This window comes from Garra rufa, chromosome 11, assembly GCF_049309525.1.
Source record: "Garra rufa chromosome 11, GarRuf1.0, whole genome shotgun sequence".
Taxonomy (NCBI): domain Eukaryota; kingdom Metazoa; phylum Chordata; class Actinopteri; order Cypriniformes; family Cyprinidae; genus Garra; species Garra rufa.
In genome coordinates, this window is record NC_133371.1 from 38,305,362 (window position 1) to 38,328,143 (window position 22,782).

Below are 22,782 nucleotides of genomic sequence, written 5' to 3' on the forward strand. Positions count from 1 at the left end.
TTGAACGACTGAACATGAAAATGCTATTTTTAAAACGCATAATGAACATTTTTTAAAACTAAAGACTAAAGACTTTGTAAGCTCTAATACTGCTTATGCTAAAAGATAAATGGCAGATTTGTAATACTCAGTCTGGAAGGAAAATGTAATCGCCTCGTACGAGAGTAGCTTTCAAGCCTTGCTGCTTTGCTGTATGGTTGGCGTTTGACACCTCCAATAAACTCAGCAGCTCGCTGTGAAGTGGAGTGAATCGTAGAAGAACTTGCATGCTCCTTCCTGACCTTTCCATGCATACGACCTCTATAATGATATTAGCACTGGGATCTGCACCATGGACATCAATTACCTCCACTGGTGAGTTGTTAAATAGGGGGGTCAAAGCATTGGCCGTACACCCAGACTAGGGTAATTCATACAGCTCCCTGGTGTGCAAAAGCTCCATGGTGCTTCGGCCAACAGTGCTATGACTCTTCATCTAACTCTGTAACAGATGATAAGACACCGTCCAAAAGTACCATTCTGTGCTTTTGGCAGCTCTACTCGGCAACCATAACAAATGAAGGCGAAAGAGCTTCCCATCACCGGTTCTGAACTAAAAGGTGCAGTTTAAAGTGTTTCGGTCTAGTGCAGAGGATTTAAAAATGTCACTTCCTCTGGAGGCTAGGATGGAGAGGGGAAGTGTTGGACAATGTTATGAAAAGTGATTTGGTTGGACGGATGAATAAAGCCAGCACAATTTGTACGACTGTATAAATTTGTGCTCCACGTCCAAACAGTTCACATTTGCGGTGGATGAGCATGGAGTGTAAACGTAAGGTCTGGCTAACATGGGTGTGCTCATGTGAGCAGCAGTGGTCCTGACTGATCTCAGCTGGGCTCCTGAGGTGTTAAGACCCCTGAGAGAGCTGTCTCTTGTGTGATGTCACCTAGCACTGCTGCTCATTCTCCAGATGACAGAAGCACAGAAGGCCAGTTCAGTGGTCTAAAGCCTCTTCATATAAAATGGAAGAGTGAGGAAAAATTAGTTCACTTCAGGACGTTTGTGCCGTTTTACTTCAAGTGAGATTTATTCGCTTAGAATTTGTGAATTATAAATGCTTCTGCACGAAAGGGAAAACATAGCACTTTAATTACTACTATGACTCAAATGTGCAAATGTTTGCAGACACAAACAATAATCAAACATTTTTTCCTCATTAAAAAAAAAAAGTTTTGCGCAAAGAAAACATACACTTACAAGATTAAAAAAATACCTAATTAAAGCTGATTCGATTTATATGGAACTGGTTGCCTCTAGGGCTGGGGAAATAAATCAAGGCATCACAAATCGAAAAAAGGATTCTGTATTGATTCTGAGATTTTCCGAATGCATCGCGATTCCCTCTCGAATCAGTTCTGAGCTTAGTTATTAACACCAGATGGGGCTGCATGCTTTCGAAACAGCTGTACTCTGCTTGCTTTTAATTCCTTACAACACACTTAAACCTAAAATAATCATTCATAAAGTTAGAAAAGCTTTAAGTGAATTACAAGGATGTTCACAGCAAGGGTGTTGATTAGAGTGCCATCTGCTGTCAAAAACTAAGCTCAGAATCAATTCCAGACAGAATCACGATGCATTCGAAAATATCGGAATCGATCCACGAATCGCAATGCATCGATTTATCGTCGCAGCCCTAGATGAGGCCAGACATGTTGAGATCACATGACCAGTCCAATACTGCTTAAAACTACGATACAATATCCAGTAACCTATTACTAGACACTTTTGCTGGAGGAATAACCCAGGTTTTTACAACAAAACCTGCCTCTGTAAAAATCGTGATCCTAGGTGTAAAACACAACCCGTGGCAATGGTTTTACAGTAGCCCAATTCTGCAGGAAAATGGCAAACTTGGCAACAGTGGAATAAGCAGCAAATAATGGCATCAGTAACTGAAAACAGCATGTGCAATAATACATCCACACTGAAAGGTGTCAGTACAATCCCATGACTACTATTTTTGTTGTATGGACTCTGTACTTTTTACTTTTCTGTGCTACATTTGAAAAAAGGTTAAAAAGCAACATTATTACTATTGTTTAAATGCCATTTACCATATGGGGGCATATGGTAAATGGCATTTACCATATACCGGGGGCAGGCATGGCCTAATGGTGAGAGAGTTGGGCTTGTAACCCAAAGGTTGCCAGTTCGACTCCCACACCGGCAGGAATTGAAGGATGGGTTAAATGCAGAGGTATGGGTCACCATACTTGACAATACGTCACGACTTTCATTCATATGCAGGGAAAATGTGCAATTCTCTCATTCAAGGTTTGTAATTTTAGCATAGATCTCTGCCTTATTTCTTCCCTTACCTTTTCCATTTAAGTTGCTTCATTGACTAAACCACACTCTTCTCATTAAGCTTTTTTGCTTCTTTCTTGCTAGTCTGTGCTTTAATGGTGTCCCTTAAGACTGGCCAGCCAATGCAAGCAGAGTCAGCATTCACACAAAAATGGTGTCACACCAGTGATCCTTGAGAGCTTTCTAAAGCTTCATGCCTGTCTTCATTTACTTGTCTGTTTTCAATTGGAGTACTCAAATGAGAGTATGCAGATGTACTTTACATAACTGTATTTCCAAGAACCATCTCTTTCATTCCATAGTTCTCAAATTTAAATTTTAAATAATGCCATTGAAACACCAGTACATACAACAGAAAGACTGTGAGAGGAAGAAGAATGTTAGATGAGCACACACAAAAGAGATTAACAATGAAAGAATGTGTACAGTGGAAAGAATTGGAAAGAGTATGTCTGCAAAACAGCATGAGGGGGAAGTTTGGAATGAGGTGAAGGAGAAACAAAATAATAAGGTAAGTGGAGACACAAAGAGTCAAAGAATGAGAAGGAAAAAACAATGAAAAGTGAATCAGGAAGACTTGGAGAGTGTATTGGTGTGTGAGTGTCTGAGAGAGAGAGGCGGTACACTCAGCGAGGAGGGGGAGAATGTGTTAATACACAAGAACACTGCATCAAACCAATGCACTGCTCTGAGCGGGATGCGTCAGCAGTACATTCACGTTTCCACTGAAGGACAAAAGGAGGAGAAAGACTCTGCCGCCTGCAACCCAGTCACACAGAGAGAAATACAGAGAGGAGGGTGAGCGCTGGAGGTGAGGACCGCTGCTCTTGCCACTGTCGCCGTTGACGGTCTTCTCTGCCGCGTGTGTGTGTGCGCGAGTGTGTTTGCGCGTCTCTCTCTCTCCCTCGCGTGCTTTTCTGCTGCCCACCTCCCACTGCAGAGCTGCTGCCAACCCGCAGCCTCACAGCCAGAGCAGGCGAACTGCCACAACTTACTACCTCAAGACAAGGGAAAATAAAGGAATACCGCAGGATCCACAACGGGGGGAGGGAGGGCAAACTACGGAATCCTCTGCAAGGTATCTCTCTGAAATTAGCCACACGTCACACGGCGGCATCAATCCTCTTTTTTTTCCTGACACTGAGAAGAAGGAGAGAGAGGAAGCCAGACAGAGAAAGAGTGAGAGAGAGAGCACGAGGAGCAAACGATCGGCGGATAGGGAGAGAGCTTCACCACTGCTGCGCTGCTGTTGCTGCTGCTCCCCCCGTCCTCCTTCCCCCCTCCCCCCTTCTGCTCCCGCAACACCACCCCCGAGCCCCCCTCTGGAGAAATTGATGGATTATTGCTAACTGTGCACGCGGCAGTCCGCAGCTGCTACAGCGACAGACAGGAGAGCGGAGTGAGTTAAAAAAGCAAGACGGAATGACCGCAGTGTACGTCTGTTAGCCTTTTTGGATTCATCAACGCACGGCTAATCAGCTGAACAAGTGTCGTGGGGGTGGACGATGGCAAACTAAACTAAAAAAAAAAAAAAAAAAAAACCGAGCGGCTTAGTCTACTGAGAAAGGGAAAGGTGCATCTGAGAAGACTTTGGGATTTTTCCCTCTTTTGTTTTCTCTTTTTTCTCTTTTGATATTTTTCTTGGTTTCATGTGCATGCACTTCGGCAATGGAGTCTTGTGAAAATTGTTCAGTGGTATTCAGCGTCGCCTTCCAAGGACAATCAATGGGGGAGCTGAGAGGAGATCTTTTCCAAGCTGACTGGATCCGTGCACCTGCTTAGCTGACTGGGCCTTACCTCTTGAACCAGTTTCACTGAATGCTGCTTCTCTCTGGAATTAATAGGGGCCATTTTGTCAAATCAGTTCATGATCCACTTTACTTTTCCAAGAGAAAAAGCTGAAAATGTTGTGCAGTGGGAAACATGAGTGAACGGCGTTGGGGTCTTGCTTCGGAATAAAGGATTACTCTAAGGACAACTCCGAGCTAATGAGGTAGGTGCATTCTATTTCAACATATTTATTCTGTAGGTCAGCTTTTTTCCCCTTCTCCACTCATCTTTTTCTCTGCCCCCCCATCTCTCCCTCTCTTTCCCTCTCTGTGTTTAACGCAGCACCATCCTGCACTGTCGATGGCAAACAGATGCAGAGTCTTGCTCAAACCAGGGTAGGGCCACTGTTCTCCGTACCCCAGCCGAATCCCCACGCGATGTTGAATTATGAACGCGCCACATCATGAGTCTCTTGTGGCAGGTAACTGTGCACCGTGCCTGGAACGCAGCCCTGCTCTGTGCAGTCTACCTCATGGTGCGATCGTGGAGTGTGTGCGCCGCCCCCTCCGGACCACTGACCTGCCCTGGTGTTTGCTCCTGTAGTAACCAGTTTGTTAAGGTGGTGTGCACCAGGCGCAGCCTGGTCCGAGTGCCCCCAGGCATTCCTGCCACCACACGGCATTTAAACCTGATGGAGAACAGCATAGAGACAATTGAAGCTGGCACCTTTCAACACCTCCGTCACCTGGAGGTGCTGCAACTGGGTAGGAACTCTATTCGGCAGATCGAGGTAGGGGCCTTCAGCGGCCTCAACAGCCTCAACACGCTGGAGCTGTTCGACAACCGATTGACAGTGATCCCGAGTGGCGCTTTTGAGTACTTGTCCAAACTGCGGGAATTATGGCTCAGGAACAACCCTATCGAAAGCATACCTTCCTACGCATTTAACCGCGTTCCCTCTCTAATGCGTCTGGATCTGGGAGAGTTAAAGAAGCTGGAGTACATTTCCGAGGGTGCTTTTGAGGGATTATACAACTTGAAATACTTAAACCTTGGAATGTGTAACCTGCGGGAGATGCCGGTCCTGACCCCTTTGGTAGGGCTGGAGGAGCTAGAGATGTCTGAGAACTACTTCCCAGAGATTAAACCTGGGTCTTTCAGAGGTTTAAAAGCCCTGAAAAAGCTGTGGATTATGAACTCTCGGATCACCACTATAGAGAGAAATGCATTTGATGATGTCACAGCCTTGGTTGAGCTCAACCTGGCCCATAATAACCTTAGCTCTTTGCCCCATGACCTTTTCGCGCCCTTGAGTTACCTGGTGGAGCTCCATTTGCACCACAATCCCTGGCGGTGTGACTGTGATGTTGTGTGGCTGGCCTGGTGGCTGAGGGAGTACATTCCCACTAATTCCACCTGCTGCGGTCGCTGCCACACCCCTGCTTACCTGCGTGGACGCTACTTGGTGGAGGTGGACCAGAGCACTTTCCAGTGCTCAGCACCTTTCATACTGGACGCCCCGAGAGATCTTAACATCTCCGCTGAACGTGTAGCTGAGCTGAAATGTCGCACAGCGCCCATGTCATCAGTTAGGTGGCTCCTGCCCAATGGAACAGTTTTGACCCATGGCTCTAATCACCCGCGGATATCAGTGCTCAACGACGGGACGCTGAACTTCTCCAACGTGCTGCCAGCAGACACAGGTGTGTACACCTGCATGGTCACCAACATGGCTGGCAACTCCAATGCTTCAGCCTACCTGAATGTGACTGCGGCTGAGCTCAACACTTCTAACCTGAGTTACTTCACCACGGTGACAGTGGAGGAAGTAGAGCCCACCTCACAGGAAGTGATCAAGCCAAAGACGGTAACCGCCTCCCCCTCCGTCTTTCAGCCTGTTTTTATCTCTACGCCGACCGTTTTACTTCAAACGCCTCGACAGGTCTCGGTGCCGACTGTGCGCGGAACGACCCGCCCGCCCGCCAGTCTTGACGAGGTCATGAAGACAACCAAGATCATCATCGGCTGCTTTGTGGCAGTCACTCTGCTCGCTGCCGTCATGCTCATAGCTTTCTACAAGCTGCGTAAACGGCACCAGCAAAGGAGCACGGTGGCAGCTGCTAGGACTATAGAGGTCATTCCGATGAATGAGAATGTTCCCTCCACCCATGCAGGGACAAGTATACCAGGTGAAAGTGGAATGATGTTGCCTAGCCTGAGAGATCACAACAGCACCTACAAACCCAGCTACAGCACCTACAGACCAGCACACTCTGCTACCTGGGCAGAGAACAACATCGGTAACTCCCTGCACCGTTCCCGCCCCACAACCATCAGCACCATCCCTGAACCCTACCTGATCAAAACTCACACAAAGGAGAAGGTACAGGAAACACAGATATAACATTCCTAGCGCCTTCTCCTGCTGTCTTTTCTTCTGTTCATCATGAAAACATGCAATAGAATGCACAACAGAAAAGACAGTTACTTTTGTACCCAGTGCAAAAATGAGACTGGTTTTCTTGTACATGCTTATACATAAATATATTAATATAAATATATAAATTAATCCACTATCGGATGATACGAGAAACAAATTATATAAAAGTGAAAATGAATTTAAACTATTTTCTAACTTGTAACTCCTATTTAAGATGGGAAAATGTGATGATGCTGATACGACATTGCAAACGAAGACAGATTTGTTTGAGAAGGGGCAACCTGTGATTTTTAGACCATGCTGTATATGATGCAGTAAAGTCCCATTTATACAGAGAACTTTCTAAGTAACTGTCCACTGATTGATCTTTAAAGGCTTATCTTCTAAAAGCACCAAGAATTTGTATCGTGCCAAATGTTATACTTGCAATAAACAAGACTGGCTTAAGAGATAGGAAAACAAAACATTGCAAAACACAGGATGGACACCAAGAGAGAACGGTGCAGCTGGATTTACAGAGTCTGCTGTTCTGCAGCTTTCAGCCAAATGTTTTTTTGGGCTGCGCCATAGTTTTGCAGCAAGTGTTTAACAGTACGTTTCCAGAACAGACATCCTGCTTGCCTTTTCAGTTTAACCTTCTGACTATTACTCTGATGTTCCTCTTGGTTTTTTCGACAAATCGGATTGACTATCCTGTGGTTTTTCCATCCAGTTTCATGAGTTGGATTGCTTTTTCTGTTCCTTTCAGATCCTGTACTGCGTTAATTATGATTTGAGTGGCTTTTAGGGCTAATTTAGTAAATGCATTACAACAGTTGCCTCAGATTAGTAGCGCAAGGGCTCAACTGGATGTTAGTTCGCCAGACTTACGAGACGGTTGCAGTGACTAGATGGTTTGCTGCAGGTTCACATTAACATGGTTTCACATTTTCTTTATTGAGAAAGGGATTCAAATGAATGTGTGAATTATGGACTTTCCTTTATTGAGATCGTTCCAACAGCAATTTTCTTTGTCCTTATTTTGAGCAGCACTATTTTTATGAGGAGTCTACAGAGGTTACAACAATAAAAAAGAAAACATTTGGTTTGTATTTCTCTAAACTAAACTCCTTCCTTTTGTCTTTCTTTCACGTATAAGGCATTTGCTTAATTATGCAATTCTGATAATCATATAGACAGCAGCAAATACTACGCTGTTCTGTCTCTGAAAATTGATTTCACTGATACAGTGAATCACATGCACGATGCAATGAACTGTCACATGGTCAAATTTCTGCAATGTGGTGACATCTTAATCCTGAATAGATATGTGATGGGCTTGTTTTTTGAAACATGATCTCTGCTCATTTATAGTAAAGTTACGGCTTGCCTCGTTCAATCCCCAGGAATCAGTGTGCTTCAGATGAAGCATATGTTAAGAGAGTTGAGTGCAGCATTTAATACAATCCTTTATTGATCTGCTTAACCTGCGACATCCACCAAATTAGAAGCTGAGAGAGGGAGTTGGAAGAGAGGCATTTAAGGGTTTGGATTCAGTCAAAATGAATTTATAATAAATAGAAAAAATCTACTTTTCAATATCGGTTCCTTAAAGTCAGCAGCTTTATTCTGGGGAGGTTGCATTTAAATGTTAAACAGATTATTTTTACAACAACATTCATCATAAACTCAGCATGTGTCGAATATATTGCAGCTGATAATTAAGCTATTTTCTCTTGGTGTCATGCAAAGTAGGAGAATTTTTAGGCTCCAGTGGACACTAATGTGCCATTATGCTGTGCATTTTTAGCATGGGGGACAGAGTAGGGGCAGGCTGTAATCAGGGGCAGGGGCATCTGCGGATCTGTGGTTGCAGTAACCCTTCCTTTACCTCCCTCACACACAGCAATTTACTGCCCTCTGAGAACAGATCCAGGCCAGAGCAAACACCCACCACCAAAGCGCTGCAATGATACACACACACACAAAACACCCTTAGACCATTACATGTCCTTATGTTTCTACATTATTCAGAGGAAGGAGGCTTTATAGCACACTGCGGTGTTGTATCTGTGGATGATGAGGCTTGTAAATTTAATCTTTAATGCCTGTAGGACTCGTTCTGAGTAGGTTGATGTGACACGGCTTTTATGGCTTGGTTATATGACCAAAATGGCAGATCTTTTTTTTTCTGTTTCATGGATCAAGTTCAACTGAATTCCATTTTTATAAGGTAAATGAGCCTTTTAAATCTAGCAATCATATTCTGGACTATTATGTGCTGTCTTGATTTCTTAGTTGATGTTATATGGGAGTATCCTGTCATCTCAGTTCAAGTCTAGACTCCGAAACAATGCCGTTTCTGATCTTTAATGGGAATAGTATGTGCCATCCAAGCATCAACAGCCTTTTGCCATTAGGCTTATCACTTTCCTCCTTTTTTATTACGCTAATTGACATTATTGACTTCCTGCGTCAACACTAGCACAGTGTGAGACCCACTATGGAGGAAGGCTCATTTTTGATGGATTCTCCATGGGAGACTTATCAGTCGCACAATTATCCTGACAGATTTGAGGATCGCATTTTCCCCTCACCCTCCTCCTTCTGCTGACTGATACGTTAGCTTTCTGTAGACTGATAGATAGAGATGAGGAGGGAGACGGACCTTAGAGAAGAGAGCTCACCAGATGCTTATCAGTTAATGAAGTGTCTGTGCTGGGTTGGGCTTTTCTTTCAATGGTTCTGGGCTCTGGCGGTCATCTTGGCCATGGGTGAGTGGCATGCTCGTTTGGCATTATTACAGTGGTCAGACCTCTACTAGGTTATAAAGATTGGCTCTCATGATTTGACAGTTGAAGAAAAAAGGGTGAAGAATATGCCAAAGTGCTTTGCTCCAGTTCTAATCAATTGCAATGTACAGTTTGACTGATAGTAGTGGTGAGATTTAGAAGAGTAAAAGTCCTAAGGTTTTGAGAACTGTCCAATTGCTTTTTGATAAACTATAAAACAAAGAGCTATTGCAACAAAGCCAAACTCATAATTTGCATTACTCTGAGTAAGTCTCGGCACTATTAAATTTATTAAACTAGACAACACATTTTAAAAATGATTCTGTTTGATGCAACAGCAAGACATTTTTGAAACGTGCAGGAGTTGGAAAACACTTTAATATGAGGTTCAGTTTGTTTTTAAGCAATGCATTAAGTATTATTGATAAGCACTGTAAAAGTTCATTGTTCATCTACATTAATATTCACCAAAAACATTTTAACATTAAAAAAATGATGGTAACACTTTAGAATAAAGTTCAGTTTGTTATTAGGCAATTAATGCATTAGGTATCATTAATAAACACTGTAAAAGTTGATTGTTTATCTACATATTTATTTTAAAACATTTTAATCTAAAATATAATGGTAACATTTTACAGTAAGGTTCAATTTGCTTTTAAGTAATTAATGCATTAGGTATCATTAATAAACACTGATAAAGTTGATTGTTTGTCTAGAGTAATATTCATCTAAAAAATTTAATATTAAAAATAGTGGTAACACTTTAGAATAAAGCTGAATTTCTTATTATGTAATTCATGCTGTAGGTATCATTAATAAGCACTGTAAACGTTGATTGTTTGTTTACATTAATATTCATTTTAAAAACATTTTAACATTAAAAAAATAATGGTAACCCTTTAGAATAAAGTTCAATTTATTATTAGGAAATTAATAAATTAGGTACAATTAAACACTGTAAAAGTTTATTGTCCATCTACATTAATATTCATCTAAAAAATTTTAACCTAAAAAAAGGTAACATTTTACAATAAGTTTCAAATTGTTATTATATAATTAATGAATGGGGTATCATTATCATTAATAAACACTGTAAAAGTTGATTGTTCATCTACATTAATATTAATCTAAAACATTTTAACATTAAAAAAAACAGTAACACTTTAGAATAAAGTTCAATTTGTTACTAGGTAATTAATGAATTAGGTATCATTAATAAACACTGTAAAAGTTTATTGTCCATCTACATTAATATTCATTTAAAATACGTTTACTTCAAAAATACAAAAGTAACATTTTACAGTAAGGTTTAATTTGTTATTAGGTATTTAATGCATTAGGTATCATTAATAAACATTGTAAAAGTTGATTGTTCATCTACATTAATATATTTATATTACAAAAAATAATGGTAACTTTACAATAAGGTTCAATTTGTTATTAGATAATGCATTAGTTATCATAAACACTGTAAAAGTTAAATGTTCATCTACATTAATATTCACCTAAAATATTTTAACATAAAAAAACAATAACACTTTAGAATAAAGTTTAATTTGTTATTAGGTAATTGATGTATTAGGTGTCATTAATAAACTCTGTAAAAGTTGATTGTTCATCTACTCTACATTCATATCTATTTAATCTCTTTTTAACATCTAACAAAAAACGGTAACACTTCAGAATAAGGTTCTATTGGTTATTAGGTACAGCAATTAATGCATTAGGTATCATAAACACAGTAAAAGTTGATTGTTCATTTACAATAATATTCACTTAAAAAAAATAAGGTTCCATTTGTTATTAGGTACACTCTTAAAAATAAAGGTGCTTCACAATGCCATAGAAGAAACTTTTTTGTCTAAATGGTTTCATAAAGAACCTTTAACATCTGAAAAACCTCACAAAAGTGTTTTTGTGGCAAAAGAAGGTTCTTCAGATTATGAAGAGATAAGAAAGAGATGGTTCTTTAAAGAACCTTTAACTCAGTGATTCTTTGTGGAACCAATAATCGTTCTTCTATGGCATCACTGTGAAGAACCTTTTAAAACATCTTTATTTTTAAGAGTGTATCATAAATAGACACTGTAAATGCTGATTGTTTGATCTATCTATCTATCTATCTATCTATCTATCTATCTATCTATCTATCTATCTATCTATCTATCTATCTATCTATCTATCTATCTATCTATCTATCTATATATCATCTGTCTGTCTGTATCTATTTATCTTTTTTCAGCTAACATAATACTCATATACAAGAAACAAATGGACAGTTCTCAAAAAACAGAAGCAGCTATTACCTATGTTTATTTATTTTGCTATAGCAGATCAAATAATTTATGCTTTATCCTATCAAAGCGCATTAAGCATCAGATTTTTCATTTACACAGTCTATGCGATCAGTCAAGCATGCTCTAATTGGGCTTGTTCTACAAGTTATTGTGTCATTCTCAAACAAAAACCTGCTCCCTTTCTGGCATTCTTAGAAAGAGAGGTTACATTAAGCATGACATCCGAACAGAATAGCAAGAACAGCAAGGATGTAGGATGTACAGTAAGCTGGTAGGTTATCCAGGATCAAGCAACTCATTAACTAGATTGCAGATAAACAGTCTGGTTCTAAATGGCAAGAATTTTTATTTTCAGATATTTTTCTCGAGTATGTACAGGAAACAAAAGGCTAACGCGAGAGAGAATGTTGCACGGCGAAATATCACCATCGACCCATCAGATAAAGAAAATGCAGGGCCGTATCTCTGTGCCCCAGGAACATCCAGACAGCAGACAGATGCCCACCGAGAGTTTAATCATATATCTGTAACACCGTTGTTTTTGTTTTTTCTGCTGAGGGATGTAACAACATTGTTCTGCTTTCATTCTGAAGTGATAACTGGAATGAGCTGCCTTCCTACATTTTTAAAGACAATCTGACAGCTAGAATTTCCTCCTATCGATTTCTGTTTGAGGACAGGCACAGCCGTAATGGATGGATGTGGCGATGCTCCCTGACAGACCGACAAATTAAAAGCCTGTCCGATTCCATTTTGAAGAAAATGAAGCATGTTTAATTTAGCACGATTTGCTTGTATCCGGTGGAGACTTTTAACACTGTCGTAGCTTCGCAAGATGGTATGTTTTACAGAATCAGCCACCTAAGATCAAGGTACGAGATTCGACGCCAGTCAGAAAGAACGTGAGTGTGCGTGAGTGTGCGCATATGGGCGTTGCACTGGCGGCATGCCTCAAACCGGGAAGGGATGAGGAGTGTTTATTCAGCCTCTGCAGCCTCCTACATGATTATCTTGCCTGGAAATACAGAACTTGTTTGCTTGTTTACTTAAAGTCCAATCCTCCCGTTGCTTATGAAGCTTTTAGGACAAAAACAAACACGGTGGCTAAGTGCCGTCAGACCCTGACAAAATGCAAACCAGGGGAGGATAAACATCCACAAGGCAGACCAATAAATTCCCTGTATTCTTTGTGAGAACATACCAACATACCATAATTCCATCTGACAGGGCTTCGTGAAATATAGATGAAAAGAGAGGGATTGTTCAAGGTCCTCTCAAGGTTCCCAGTTGTGATACATTTGAGCATAAGGAGTTATGAATGAAGCATTCATGGATGAAGGAGTGCCACCTTCAAGGTCAAACTCCACATATCAACTTGCACAATTCACAGCAGTCTGGGCATGTGGGTTTATGTTTCATCCAAAGTGACTACATGTGTTTGATAAGAAACATGTGAAAGTGATAAATTGGTTACTCAAGCGTTTGCTGCTGAGGAATCGTATTGCTCCTATATACACATCAAGCTCATGTGACACTTCAGTTGTATCTACAGTAATAATGTGTTAGGAGTTTCATTTGACCTGCTCTAACCTGCTATCATGTAAGATATAAGCAATGGAAAAGAATTCCTGAAGGGAGAGTCCTCCAAATATGGATAAAGAGAAAATTTGCAGATATGCAGAATAGGAATCTTAAATCTCAAGCTTTATACACTACCAGTCAAAAGTTTTTGAACAGTAGTTTTACAGTTTTTTAAAGAATTCTCTTCTGCTCACCAAGCCTGCATTTCATTTGATCCAAAATACAGCAAAAGCAGTAATATTGTGAAATATTTTTACTATTTCAAATAACTGTTTTCTATTTGAATATATTTTCAAATGTAATTTATTCTTTTGATCAAACCTAAATTTTCAGCATCTTTACTCCAGTCGTTAGTGTCACATGATTCTTCTGAAATCATTCTAATATGCTGATTTGGTGTTCAAAAAACATTTATTATTATTATTAACATTTAAAACTTTTTTTTTTTTTTTTGTTCAGCAGCAAATCAAAATATTATAATGATTTCTGAAGGGCCATGTGACTGGAATAATGATGCCAAAAATTCAGCTTTGAAATCAAAGTAATAAATTACATTTTAAAATATATTCAAATAGAAAACTGTTATTTTAAATAGTAACCTCTGAATCAAATAAATGCAGGCTCAGTGAGCAGAAGAGACTTCTTTAAAAAACATTAAAAATCTTACTGTTCAAAAACTTTTGGCTGGTAGTGTATATATTAAAAATGTGGAAATTAGTTATAAGGTTGTCTCTGAATTTCATTTAATTTCATTTTTTTGAGACTAAAATTCAAATGTTTTGTTTTAGGGGTTAAATTTGCGAATGACTAACAAAAGTTCTTGATCTACAGAGCTGTTTTATTTAGTCTTTTTCTGGAAGCCACAAAAGCCATCTCTTCTTTTCTTTCTGTTTAATTTTTTTTAGGACAATGATACCTAAAAATAATAATGCTTTCCAATGAAGCATATAATCATCTTGGCTGCTCTAAAAGCTTTACAAATTATGCTTTCATTAAGACAAATCCACTAACAACTTCAGTTCAATATAAAACACCAGACATCATTTGGCTGGCTTGCCATCCAAGATTTATTTTAAGAAATTAATCACTTGCCTATGCACTTTATTAGCTTAAAAGGCTCTCATATTGTCACTTTCGGTACATGTGGGCCATTATTGTTACTAACAGCATAGTGTCTATTATCACAAAATACTCATCAATGAATTTGCGCAACAGTGCTTGATTCTTAAATGGCTGTTCTTTCAAATGTAGTTGTAGAGATTCAATTATGTGTGGTCCATGAACAGATTTATTTAATCAGATTTAGATACTCCAACAAAATGTGTCACACTTTCAGTAAACACAGTAGAAGGTGATACTGTGATTCCACACTCAAATGCTGTGGGTGTTAATGACATACACAACACAGGAATTAATTAACAGGAGAACTATTAGAATTGTATCAGGGGGAATTCAAAGTATCAGTGGGAAACATTCATTAAATAATGGAACATCTGTGGTCTGCAATTAACTGTATATGCACTGTATGTTTCTGTATCAGTGGCTCCCATTTTAATATTCTAATGCAAAGGCTGAAAAAAAATTACGAGACTTGATTTAACTGCAGCCTTCCATTTTTCCTTATTCCTTCAATCTTTCCTTGGAACATCAAATGAATAACGCAAAAGCGCTAAAAATGCACTTTTAGAACAAAAATGAACAGATAATTTACTCACCCTCTTGTCATCTAAGATGTTCATGTCTTTCTTTCTTCAGTTGATAAGAAATTATGTTTCTTGAGGAAAACATTTCAGGATTTCTCTCCATATAATGGATTTCAATGGTGCCCCCAAGCTTAAACTTCGAAAATGAAGTTTAAATGCAGCTTCAAAGGGCTCTAAACGATCCCAGCTGAGGAAGAAGGGTCTTATCTAGCCAAACGATCAGTCATTTTCTAAACAAATTCACTATTTATGTATCTTCTAACCTCAAATGCTTGTCTTGTCTATGTCTGTGTGTGTTTTTCCGGTTCAAGACAGTCAAGGTATGTTGAAAAACTTCCATCTCGTTTTCTTCCCCAACTTCAACTGGGCGATTTTAAAAAGTTGAAGAAGAAAACGAGATGGGAGTTTTCTCGACATACCCAAACTCTATTGACCCAGACTACACAGACTATGCATGCTCAACACAGAGACGAGACAAGACGAGCATTTGAGGTTTAAAAGTATATGAATTATCAATTTGTTTTGAAAATGACCGATCGTTTCGCTAGACAGGACCCTTTTTTCTCGGCTGGGATCATTTAGAGCCTTTTGAAGCTGCATTAAAACTGCATTTTGGAAGTTCAAACTTGGGGGCACCATTGAAGTCCACTATATGGAGATAATTCCTGAAATGTTTTCCTCAAGAAACACAATTTCTTTATGACTGAAGACAGACATTAACATCTTGGATGGAAAAGCAGTGAGTAAATAATCTGTACATTTTTGTTCTGGAAGTGAACTGATCCTTTAAGAACTTTGTTTAATTTTTTTTTTAGAAGTCATACAATATAGGTTTGTGAAAAACAGACTATATGTGACCCAGGACCACAAAACCAGTCAAAATGGTATTTTTTTAAAAACTGAGATTTATACATTGTCTACAAGCTGCACAAATATAGCTATTCATTGATGTATGGTTTGTTAGGATAAAACAATGTTTGGCCAAGATACAGCTATTTGAAAATTTGGAATCTGAGGGTGGAAAAAAAATCCAAAAATTGAGAAAATCGCCTTTAAAGTTGTCCAAATCAAGTTCTTAGTATACTGCATATTACTCATCAAAAATTTTGTTTTGATGTATTTACAGTAGGTGATTTATAATTATCTTCATGAACATGATCTTTACTTAATATCCTAATTATTTTTGGCATAAAAAAATCGTTAATTTTGACCAATACAATGTATTTTTGGCTATTGCAACAAACATACCCGTGCTACTCAAGACTGGTTTTGTGGTTCTAGGTCACATATTATAAGTCATAATAGAGACAAAGGAGATATGGATGAGAAAGAGTGAAAATCTGAAGCTAAACATGAAATATGAGATATGAGGGAGAACCCAACGCCTGCACCAAGGCCAGGGATTCAGTGTTTGCTCAACATGTCACAGTTAACGCTTTCAACATAGAGATCCTGAGTCAGATCTCCTGAGGACCTTGTCTAACTAATTCATGTACACTACACACATCTTGTCACAGGGCTTATCACAAAGCAGTTTAGATAAATTATACCAAAGCAGACAAAAAGCACCAGCATCATCTTTAAATTCCAGAAAAGTGGGAAAAAGTAGGTTTTATCAAAGCATTGCATCATTTCAGTGTGGCAAAGCGTTGAAATATTATACTGTCAGAAGCACTGCTTAGCAGCTGCTCACATGCTCCAGTGCATAGCCTACAGAATGAAGTACTAGCATACTGCTTACTGTGCCTTATACACTTTATGAAGCCTGCTATTTTATTTAAAGGGATAGTTCGTTAAAAAATTAAACTTTTCTCATGTCATTTCAAACACGTAAGACCTTCGTTTATCTTCGGAACACAAATGAAGATATTTTTTTATTTCAAACCCTGCATAGACAGCAACACAACTGACATGTTCAAGGCCCAGAAAGTTTGTAAGGGCATCATTAAAATAGTCCATGTGACATTAGTGGTTCAACCTTAATGTTATGAAGCTATGAGAATACTTTTTGTGAATAGCGTCTTTATTCGACAATTTCTTCTCTTACTTGAACATTCATTCACAAGAGTACGACGACATGGCAGAGACTGACACGGAAGAGAAGAAATTGTTGAATAAAGTCGATATTTTTGTTTTATTTGCAGATAAAAAGTATTCTCATATAGTAGCTTCAAAAATAAAGTAAAATATTTCACTACAAAATGAAAAGTACTCAACCTCAGGCCTTGTTTTTTTTCTAAATCAGAACAGATTTGGAGAAGTTACATCACTTGCTCGCCAATGGATCCTCTAAAGTAAATATTTTGGACTATTTTTGTTTATAAACAGTGTTTTATCTGTCTATATGTCTCTCTTGATTCAGACAAGATTAGTTTTTCACTGGAAAAGATCTTAAATTGTGTTCTGAAGATGAATGAAGGTCTTAAGGGTTTGGAACGACATGAGGGTGAGTAATTACTGACAAGAATTTTCCATATTTTTGTTGAACTATTCCTTCAATTGTGTAAGAAATAGACCTCAAGTGGCATCTAGTTATTATCCTGGAAATCAAAACATTTACCTAATTGTTGGTCCAGTTTTTGTAAGAATGTCCCTCTTGGAATTCAAAACAAAACAAAATAACAAGCCAAGAAAGAAAACTTAGAAAGAATATTTCACTGAAATATTACAAATTTACTCACCCTCTGGCCATCCAAAATGTAGATGAGTTTGTTTTTTCACGAGAACAGATTTGGAGAAATTACATCTCTTTCTCACCAAATGGATCCTCAGAAGTGAATGTTTTTGCTCATAAACATTGCTTGATCTGTCCATATTTCTCTACCCCGATTCAGACAAGACGAATTTTTCACTGGAGAAGATATCTCAAATTGTTTTCTGAAGATGAAAAAAGGTCTTAAGGGTTTGGAACAACATGAGGGTCAGTAATTAATGACACAATTGTATTTTTTTTTTCTCGTGAACTATCCCTTTAATTCTATAAGAAATAGACCTCAAATGGCATTCAGTTATTACATTGGAAATAAATTCATTGGTATTACTGTGCCTGCTGCGTCCATATTACGGCAGGAAATTTCCTTGACTATTACACCAGAATGGGAGTGTAGTTCCTAATCTTATCGGCCTAGAAAATCACAGCTTTACATTTTCCGCCGGTCTTAGTACACGATATAACTACAGAAGAATCAAGTTTTAAATAGGAAAAATATCGAAACTCGTTGGTCATTTTTTAACACAATGCTATATTGGTCTCATAGGATTCAATGGTCTATGCTAAGCTGTGCTAAAAGTGATATCGCCAGAACAGGAGAACAGCTGAATGGATTTCAAAACGGTAAAACTCAACTTATTAACTCGGGGGAGTTGAAGAAAGAGCCTATTTCCAAAAAAGTGGAGTGTTCCTTTAAGGGTTTGGAACGACATGTCAGTAATTATTGGAATAGACCTCAAGTGGCATTCAGTTTATATTCTTGAAATAAAAACATTTACTTAGTCCAGTTTTTGTAAGAATGTCCCAGGTATTGGCATTCCGAATAAAATAAATAAAATAAAATAAAATGAAGATGAATGGAGATCTTAAGGGTCAGTAATTAATGACAGAATTAGAATTTTTTGGTGAACTATCTCTTTAATTCTATAAGAAATAGAGCTCAAGTGACAATTCGTTTTATTATCCTGGAAATATAAACATTTACTTAAATTAAATATTTCACTAAAAAAATTACATTTACTCACCCTCAGGCCATCCAATGTGTACATGAGTTTGTTTCTTCACCAAAACAGATTTGGAAAAATTACATCACTTGCTCACCAATGGATCCTCTAAAGTAAATATTTTGGACCATTTTTGTTTACAAACAGTGTTTGATCTGTCCATAATTCTCTCCTGATTCAGGACAACTCAAGGTTTTCATTGAAGAAATCAATATTATGGATAGAAGACTTATCTTAATGATGGGTTTGTTATTACAAACACAGCTTTTCATGTCACAAGATATTAACTGATGTACCAGAGCTGTGTGGATTACTTGTGGATTATTGTGATGTTTTATCAGCTCATTCTGACGGCACCCATTCACTGCAGAGGATCCACTGGTGAGCAAGTGATGCAATGCTAAGTTTCTCCAAAACTGTTCCAATGAAGAAACTAACTTATCTACGTACTGAAAGGGAATTAAGATGAAATTGGCAACTGAGTAGAATATGGATGAATTGGAATGAGCAGCTGGGTGGTCATAAAAATGGAAAGATAGAGCGAATATAGCAGCTCTCAGGGCACAAACAGTGTGGCTGACACTCACAACAGAGCGCAAATCAAAAGGCCAATACAAATCACTGTTATATGGGTGACACAAGCACTCTATTGATTTGCTCCGTGTGTGCATGTTAAAATGTGAGGGTTTTTTTCTCTTCAAAGTGTTACTCTCACCACGCCGTTCAAATCACGCTTTCCTCTCTACGTACAGTGTTAAGGTGAGCTGCTTTTGTGAATGTCATCAGATCAATAAAAAATCATCTGGGCAGAAAGAAAGAGCAAAGGAAATGGGCGGAAATACATAAAAAGGTAGAAAAGATTGATTAAAACAGAAAGATAGAAATCAAAAAGGGGGAATCCATTTTACCCTACAGCTTTTAAAATTCAAACACCGCTTTCTTCGCCTCGCACTAATCTTGCCACTGCAAAGGGAGGGAAAAAATAAGCCTCATAAACTGCTGGCTGCAAGAAAGCAGGATTGCAGAGCAAAGGATATTAAAATCCCAAAAGTGCCTTTTCTTTTGTTGAGTAGAGGGGATTGAAACAGTGAACCTGACAAACTCATTTAGCTTAATCCTCACATTTGAGGCCCCGGGAGAGTAACACTACTGCATCCACACAGGGCACAGCGGTGCACACGACACGTTCGAAAACCCATTGAATCAACATGACCTCCTTAGACGGGTGTTTGTTTTCCTTGACGCAGCCGGTTTTTATGTTTGTGTGGGAGTCAATGTATTTTATGTGTGTGAGACAGTCAGAGAAAAGCTCTAGCAAAACATGTCTGTTTTTCTTATTTACTCGTTTGGGTTTTTAATAAATCATTTTTATTTAGTCTATCATTTCATAAAGTCACATTATGCTCGTTTGCTCACATGCGCTCTCACACTCCAGTAACTTCGTTAACCGCCTCTCTAAAACAGATCTAATTATCATCTAGGTGAATACCGCATATATCAGCGAAATGATTGAAGCCACTGAATTGCAGCCATCCAATCTCGAAGCGCACGGCAGTTTCCGAGCGACGCCGTTCTCCGTAGCTTCATTAACAGGCGTGTAGCGCTACTTCCATGTCTCCTCAAGGCAATGTCCCATGCTAAGGTTGTATTTGCAATTAGCCCTGATCCCTTTGGGAACTTCAGCAGCGGAGGTCTCAATGACATTCACCACGGCAACGAGCTGTCCTTTATGGCTGGGTTAATTAAGCCCCGGACAGCCTGACTTCCTCGTGAACTCTGCCATATTGTATATCAAGACTAGAGATGTATATGGGAGCGTACTGCAGATATACCAGGTTCATTTAACCAAGACCTGTGGAATATTAAGCCATTTAGGACTAGCACACTTCCACAAGACAACCCAGAAATTGAACTGTAGTGTGTATGTGCGTAAAATTCCTTTTTAATCAACATTCTAAATCCGACAGACTAATTTAGAATGCTGATATTTGTTGGGTCAGTGTGGGTCATCTAACTAAATAATGCACGTATAAACTAGAGACGTGTTGTTGACAAAAAATAAAAATAAAAAAATCAGAATTTGATTCTGATTCACAAGCTTGTGATTAGATTCGATATTGTTTATTTATATATATATATATATATATATATATATATATATATATATATATATATATATATATATCAGGTACAGTAGATACAAAATTTTTACAGGGGGAAAAACTCTCAACTAATGCTGTAAAATTTACAATATTGAAGGTGTTGCACCACTTACTTTTTTTTTTTTTTTTTTGCTTTTGCTTTGCTTTGCTTTGGTTTGTTGTATTTTTTGCTTTGGTGCATGTTGTTCCACAAAGTTTGTTTCATTGTTTTTTGTTTTCCTTTGCGTTTCGTTTGTTTTGTTGTGTTTTTTATGGTTTGCTTTGTTTTTTAGTTATGCTTTGAATTTGGTTTTGTTTTGTTGTATTCTTTTGTTTTACTGTTGCCTTGCTTTCATTTGGTTTGTTGTATTTTTGCTTTTGTTTCGTTGTGTATTTTATGTTTTGTTTTTGCTTTGTTTTTCTTAGGGTTTTTTTTTTTTTTTTTTTTTTTTGCTTGATTTGTTGTATTATTTTGGAGGTTTTTGGTGCATGTTGCACCACCAATTTTGTGTTGTTTTGTTTGTTTTGCTTTTGCCTTGCTTTCGTTTGGTTTGTTGTATGTTTTGCTTTTGTGTTGGGTTTGCTTGATTTGTTGTATTATTAAGATTTATTTATTTATTTTTTATTTTTTGGTGCATGTTGTCCTACCAATTTGTTTTGTTTCGTTGTGTTTTGTTTGTTTCATTTTTTGTTTTTTGTTTTTGTTTGGCTTTGCATTTGGTTTGGTTTTGTTGTATATTTTTGATGCGTTTGCACCCCTTGAATTTGAATTAAATGCTTAAATTACACTCAATAACATTTTTATAATAATAAAGTTACAATTACATAATTATATTTCTAGTCCATTTTTTTATTTTTAAATATGAACATTAAAAATGGTTGCTGTCACAAAAACTTGAAAGATTTATTTAAACATATATATGACCATGGAGCACAAAACCAGTCCTAAGCAGCAGAGGCATATTTGTGGCAACATTTTTATTTTATGCCAAAACTCATTATTATTAAGTGAAGATCATTTTCCATGAATATATTTAGTAAATTTTCAACTGTAAATATATAAAAACTTTTTGATTAGTAATATGCATTGCTAAGAACTTCATTTTCACAATATTTAGATTTAGAGCTAGACAAGGTTATAAAGTATATACATTGAAAATAATCGATAGTTTTGCTAGATAAGACCCTCCTTCCTTGGCTGGGATTGTTTAGAGCCCTTTGAAGCTGCATTTAATCTGCATTTTGGAAGTTCAAACTTGTGGGCACCATACAAGTCCACTATATGGAAAGAAATCCTGAAATGTTTTCCTCAAAAAACTTTTTCTTTATGACTGAAGAAAGACAGACATGGATGTCAGATGTCAAGGGAGTGAGTACATTATCTGTACATTTTTGTTCTGGAAGTGAACTACTACTTTAATGAACTTCTTAATTTTATGTTAGTTCTCTTCTAACTTTCATGTTACACTTGATGTGGACTCTATTGTACTTTCATTGTACTTTGGATTCCATTGTACCATAATGTCTGAGTCTGTGTCAAGTTAGAGTAAAGTCCACCCAAATATGAAGCAGTTCATAATTGCAGTCCAAGTATACCAACTATAATATTAAGTCAAAAGAGAAGAAAACAAAACCACAACTGATATTTCTTCTGGTTCATTTGTCAGACAGACATTCCAGCTAGCTAATCAGGATTATAGAATAAAACCTGTCAAAAACTCTCTTTTGCAAACAGTCTGATATTGACACAACATGAAGAATCAAATACAGAGAGAAGCTGTTTGATAATTTTGTATCTAGCATTTTTTATGTACAAATTGTAACTTTCACATGTAAAAGACCACAGTGGCATCCCTGTGTGCTGCAAATAATGAATGAAAATTAGCTGTTAAGGTGTCTCTGAATCAATAACCTGAAGTCAATGGGGGGGCTTCAAATCTGAACCGTAATTGCAGTATTAAAATGATAAACAATTTATGAACCACTCCATTCAGGGTTTAATTGTATTACCT

At 37.9% G+C, this 22,782-nt stretch overlaps 1 protein-coding gene across 1 annotated transcript; it reads left to right on the top strand.

Moving 5' to 3' along the window:
- Positions 1-3,074: 3,074 nt before the first annotated feature.
- lrrc4.2 (leucine rich repeat containing 4.2) lies at positions 3,075-6,738 on the top strand. Its single transcript, XM_073850414.1, has 2 exons — positions 3,075-4,343; positions 4,463-6,738. Exon 2 carries the CDS (start codon positions 4,584-4,586, stop codon positions 6,522-6,524), a length of 1,941 nt encoding a protein of 646 aa, XP_073706515.1. The 5' UTR covers positions 3,075-4,343; positions 4,463-4,583; the 3' UTR covers positions 6,525-6,738.
- The last annotated feature ends 16,044 nt before the right edge of the window (positions 6,739-22,782 follow it).

What these genes read in the sequence shown, in the direction of transcription:
- lrrc4.2 (XM_073850414.1), top strand. Translation starts at nt 4,584, where the DNA reads ATGAGTCTCTTGTGGCAGGTAACTGTGCACCGTGCCTGGAACGCAGCC.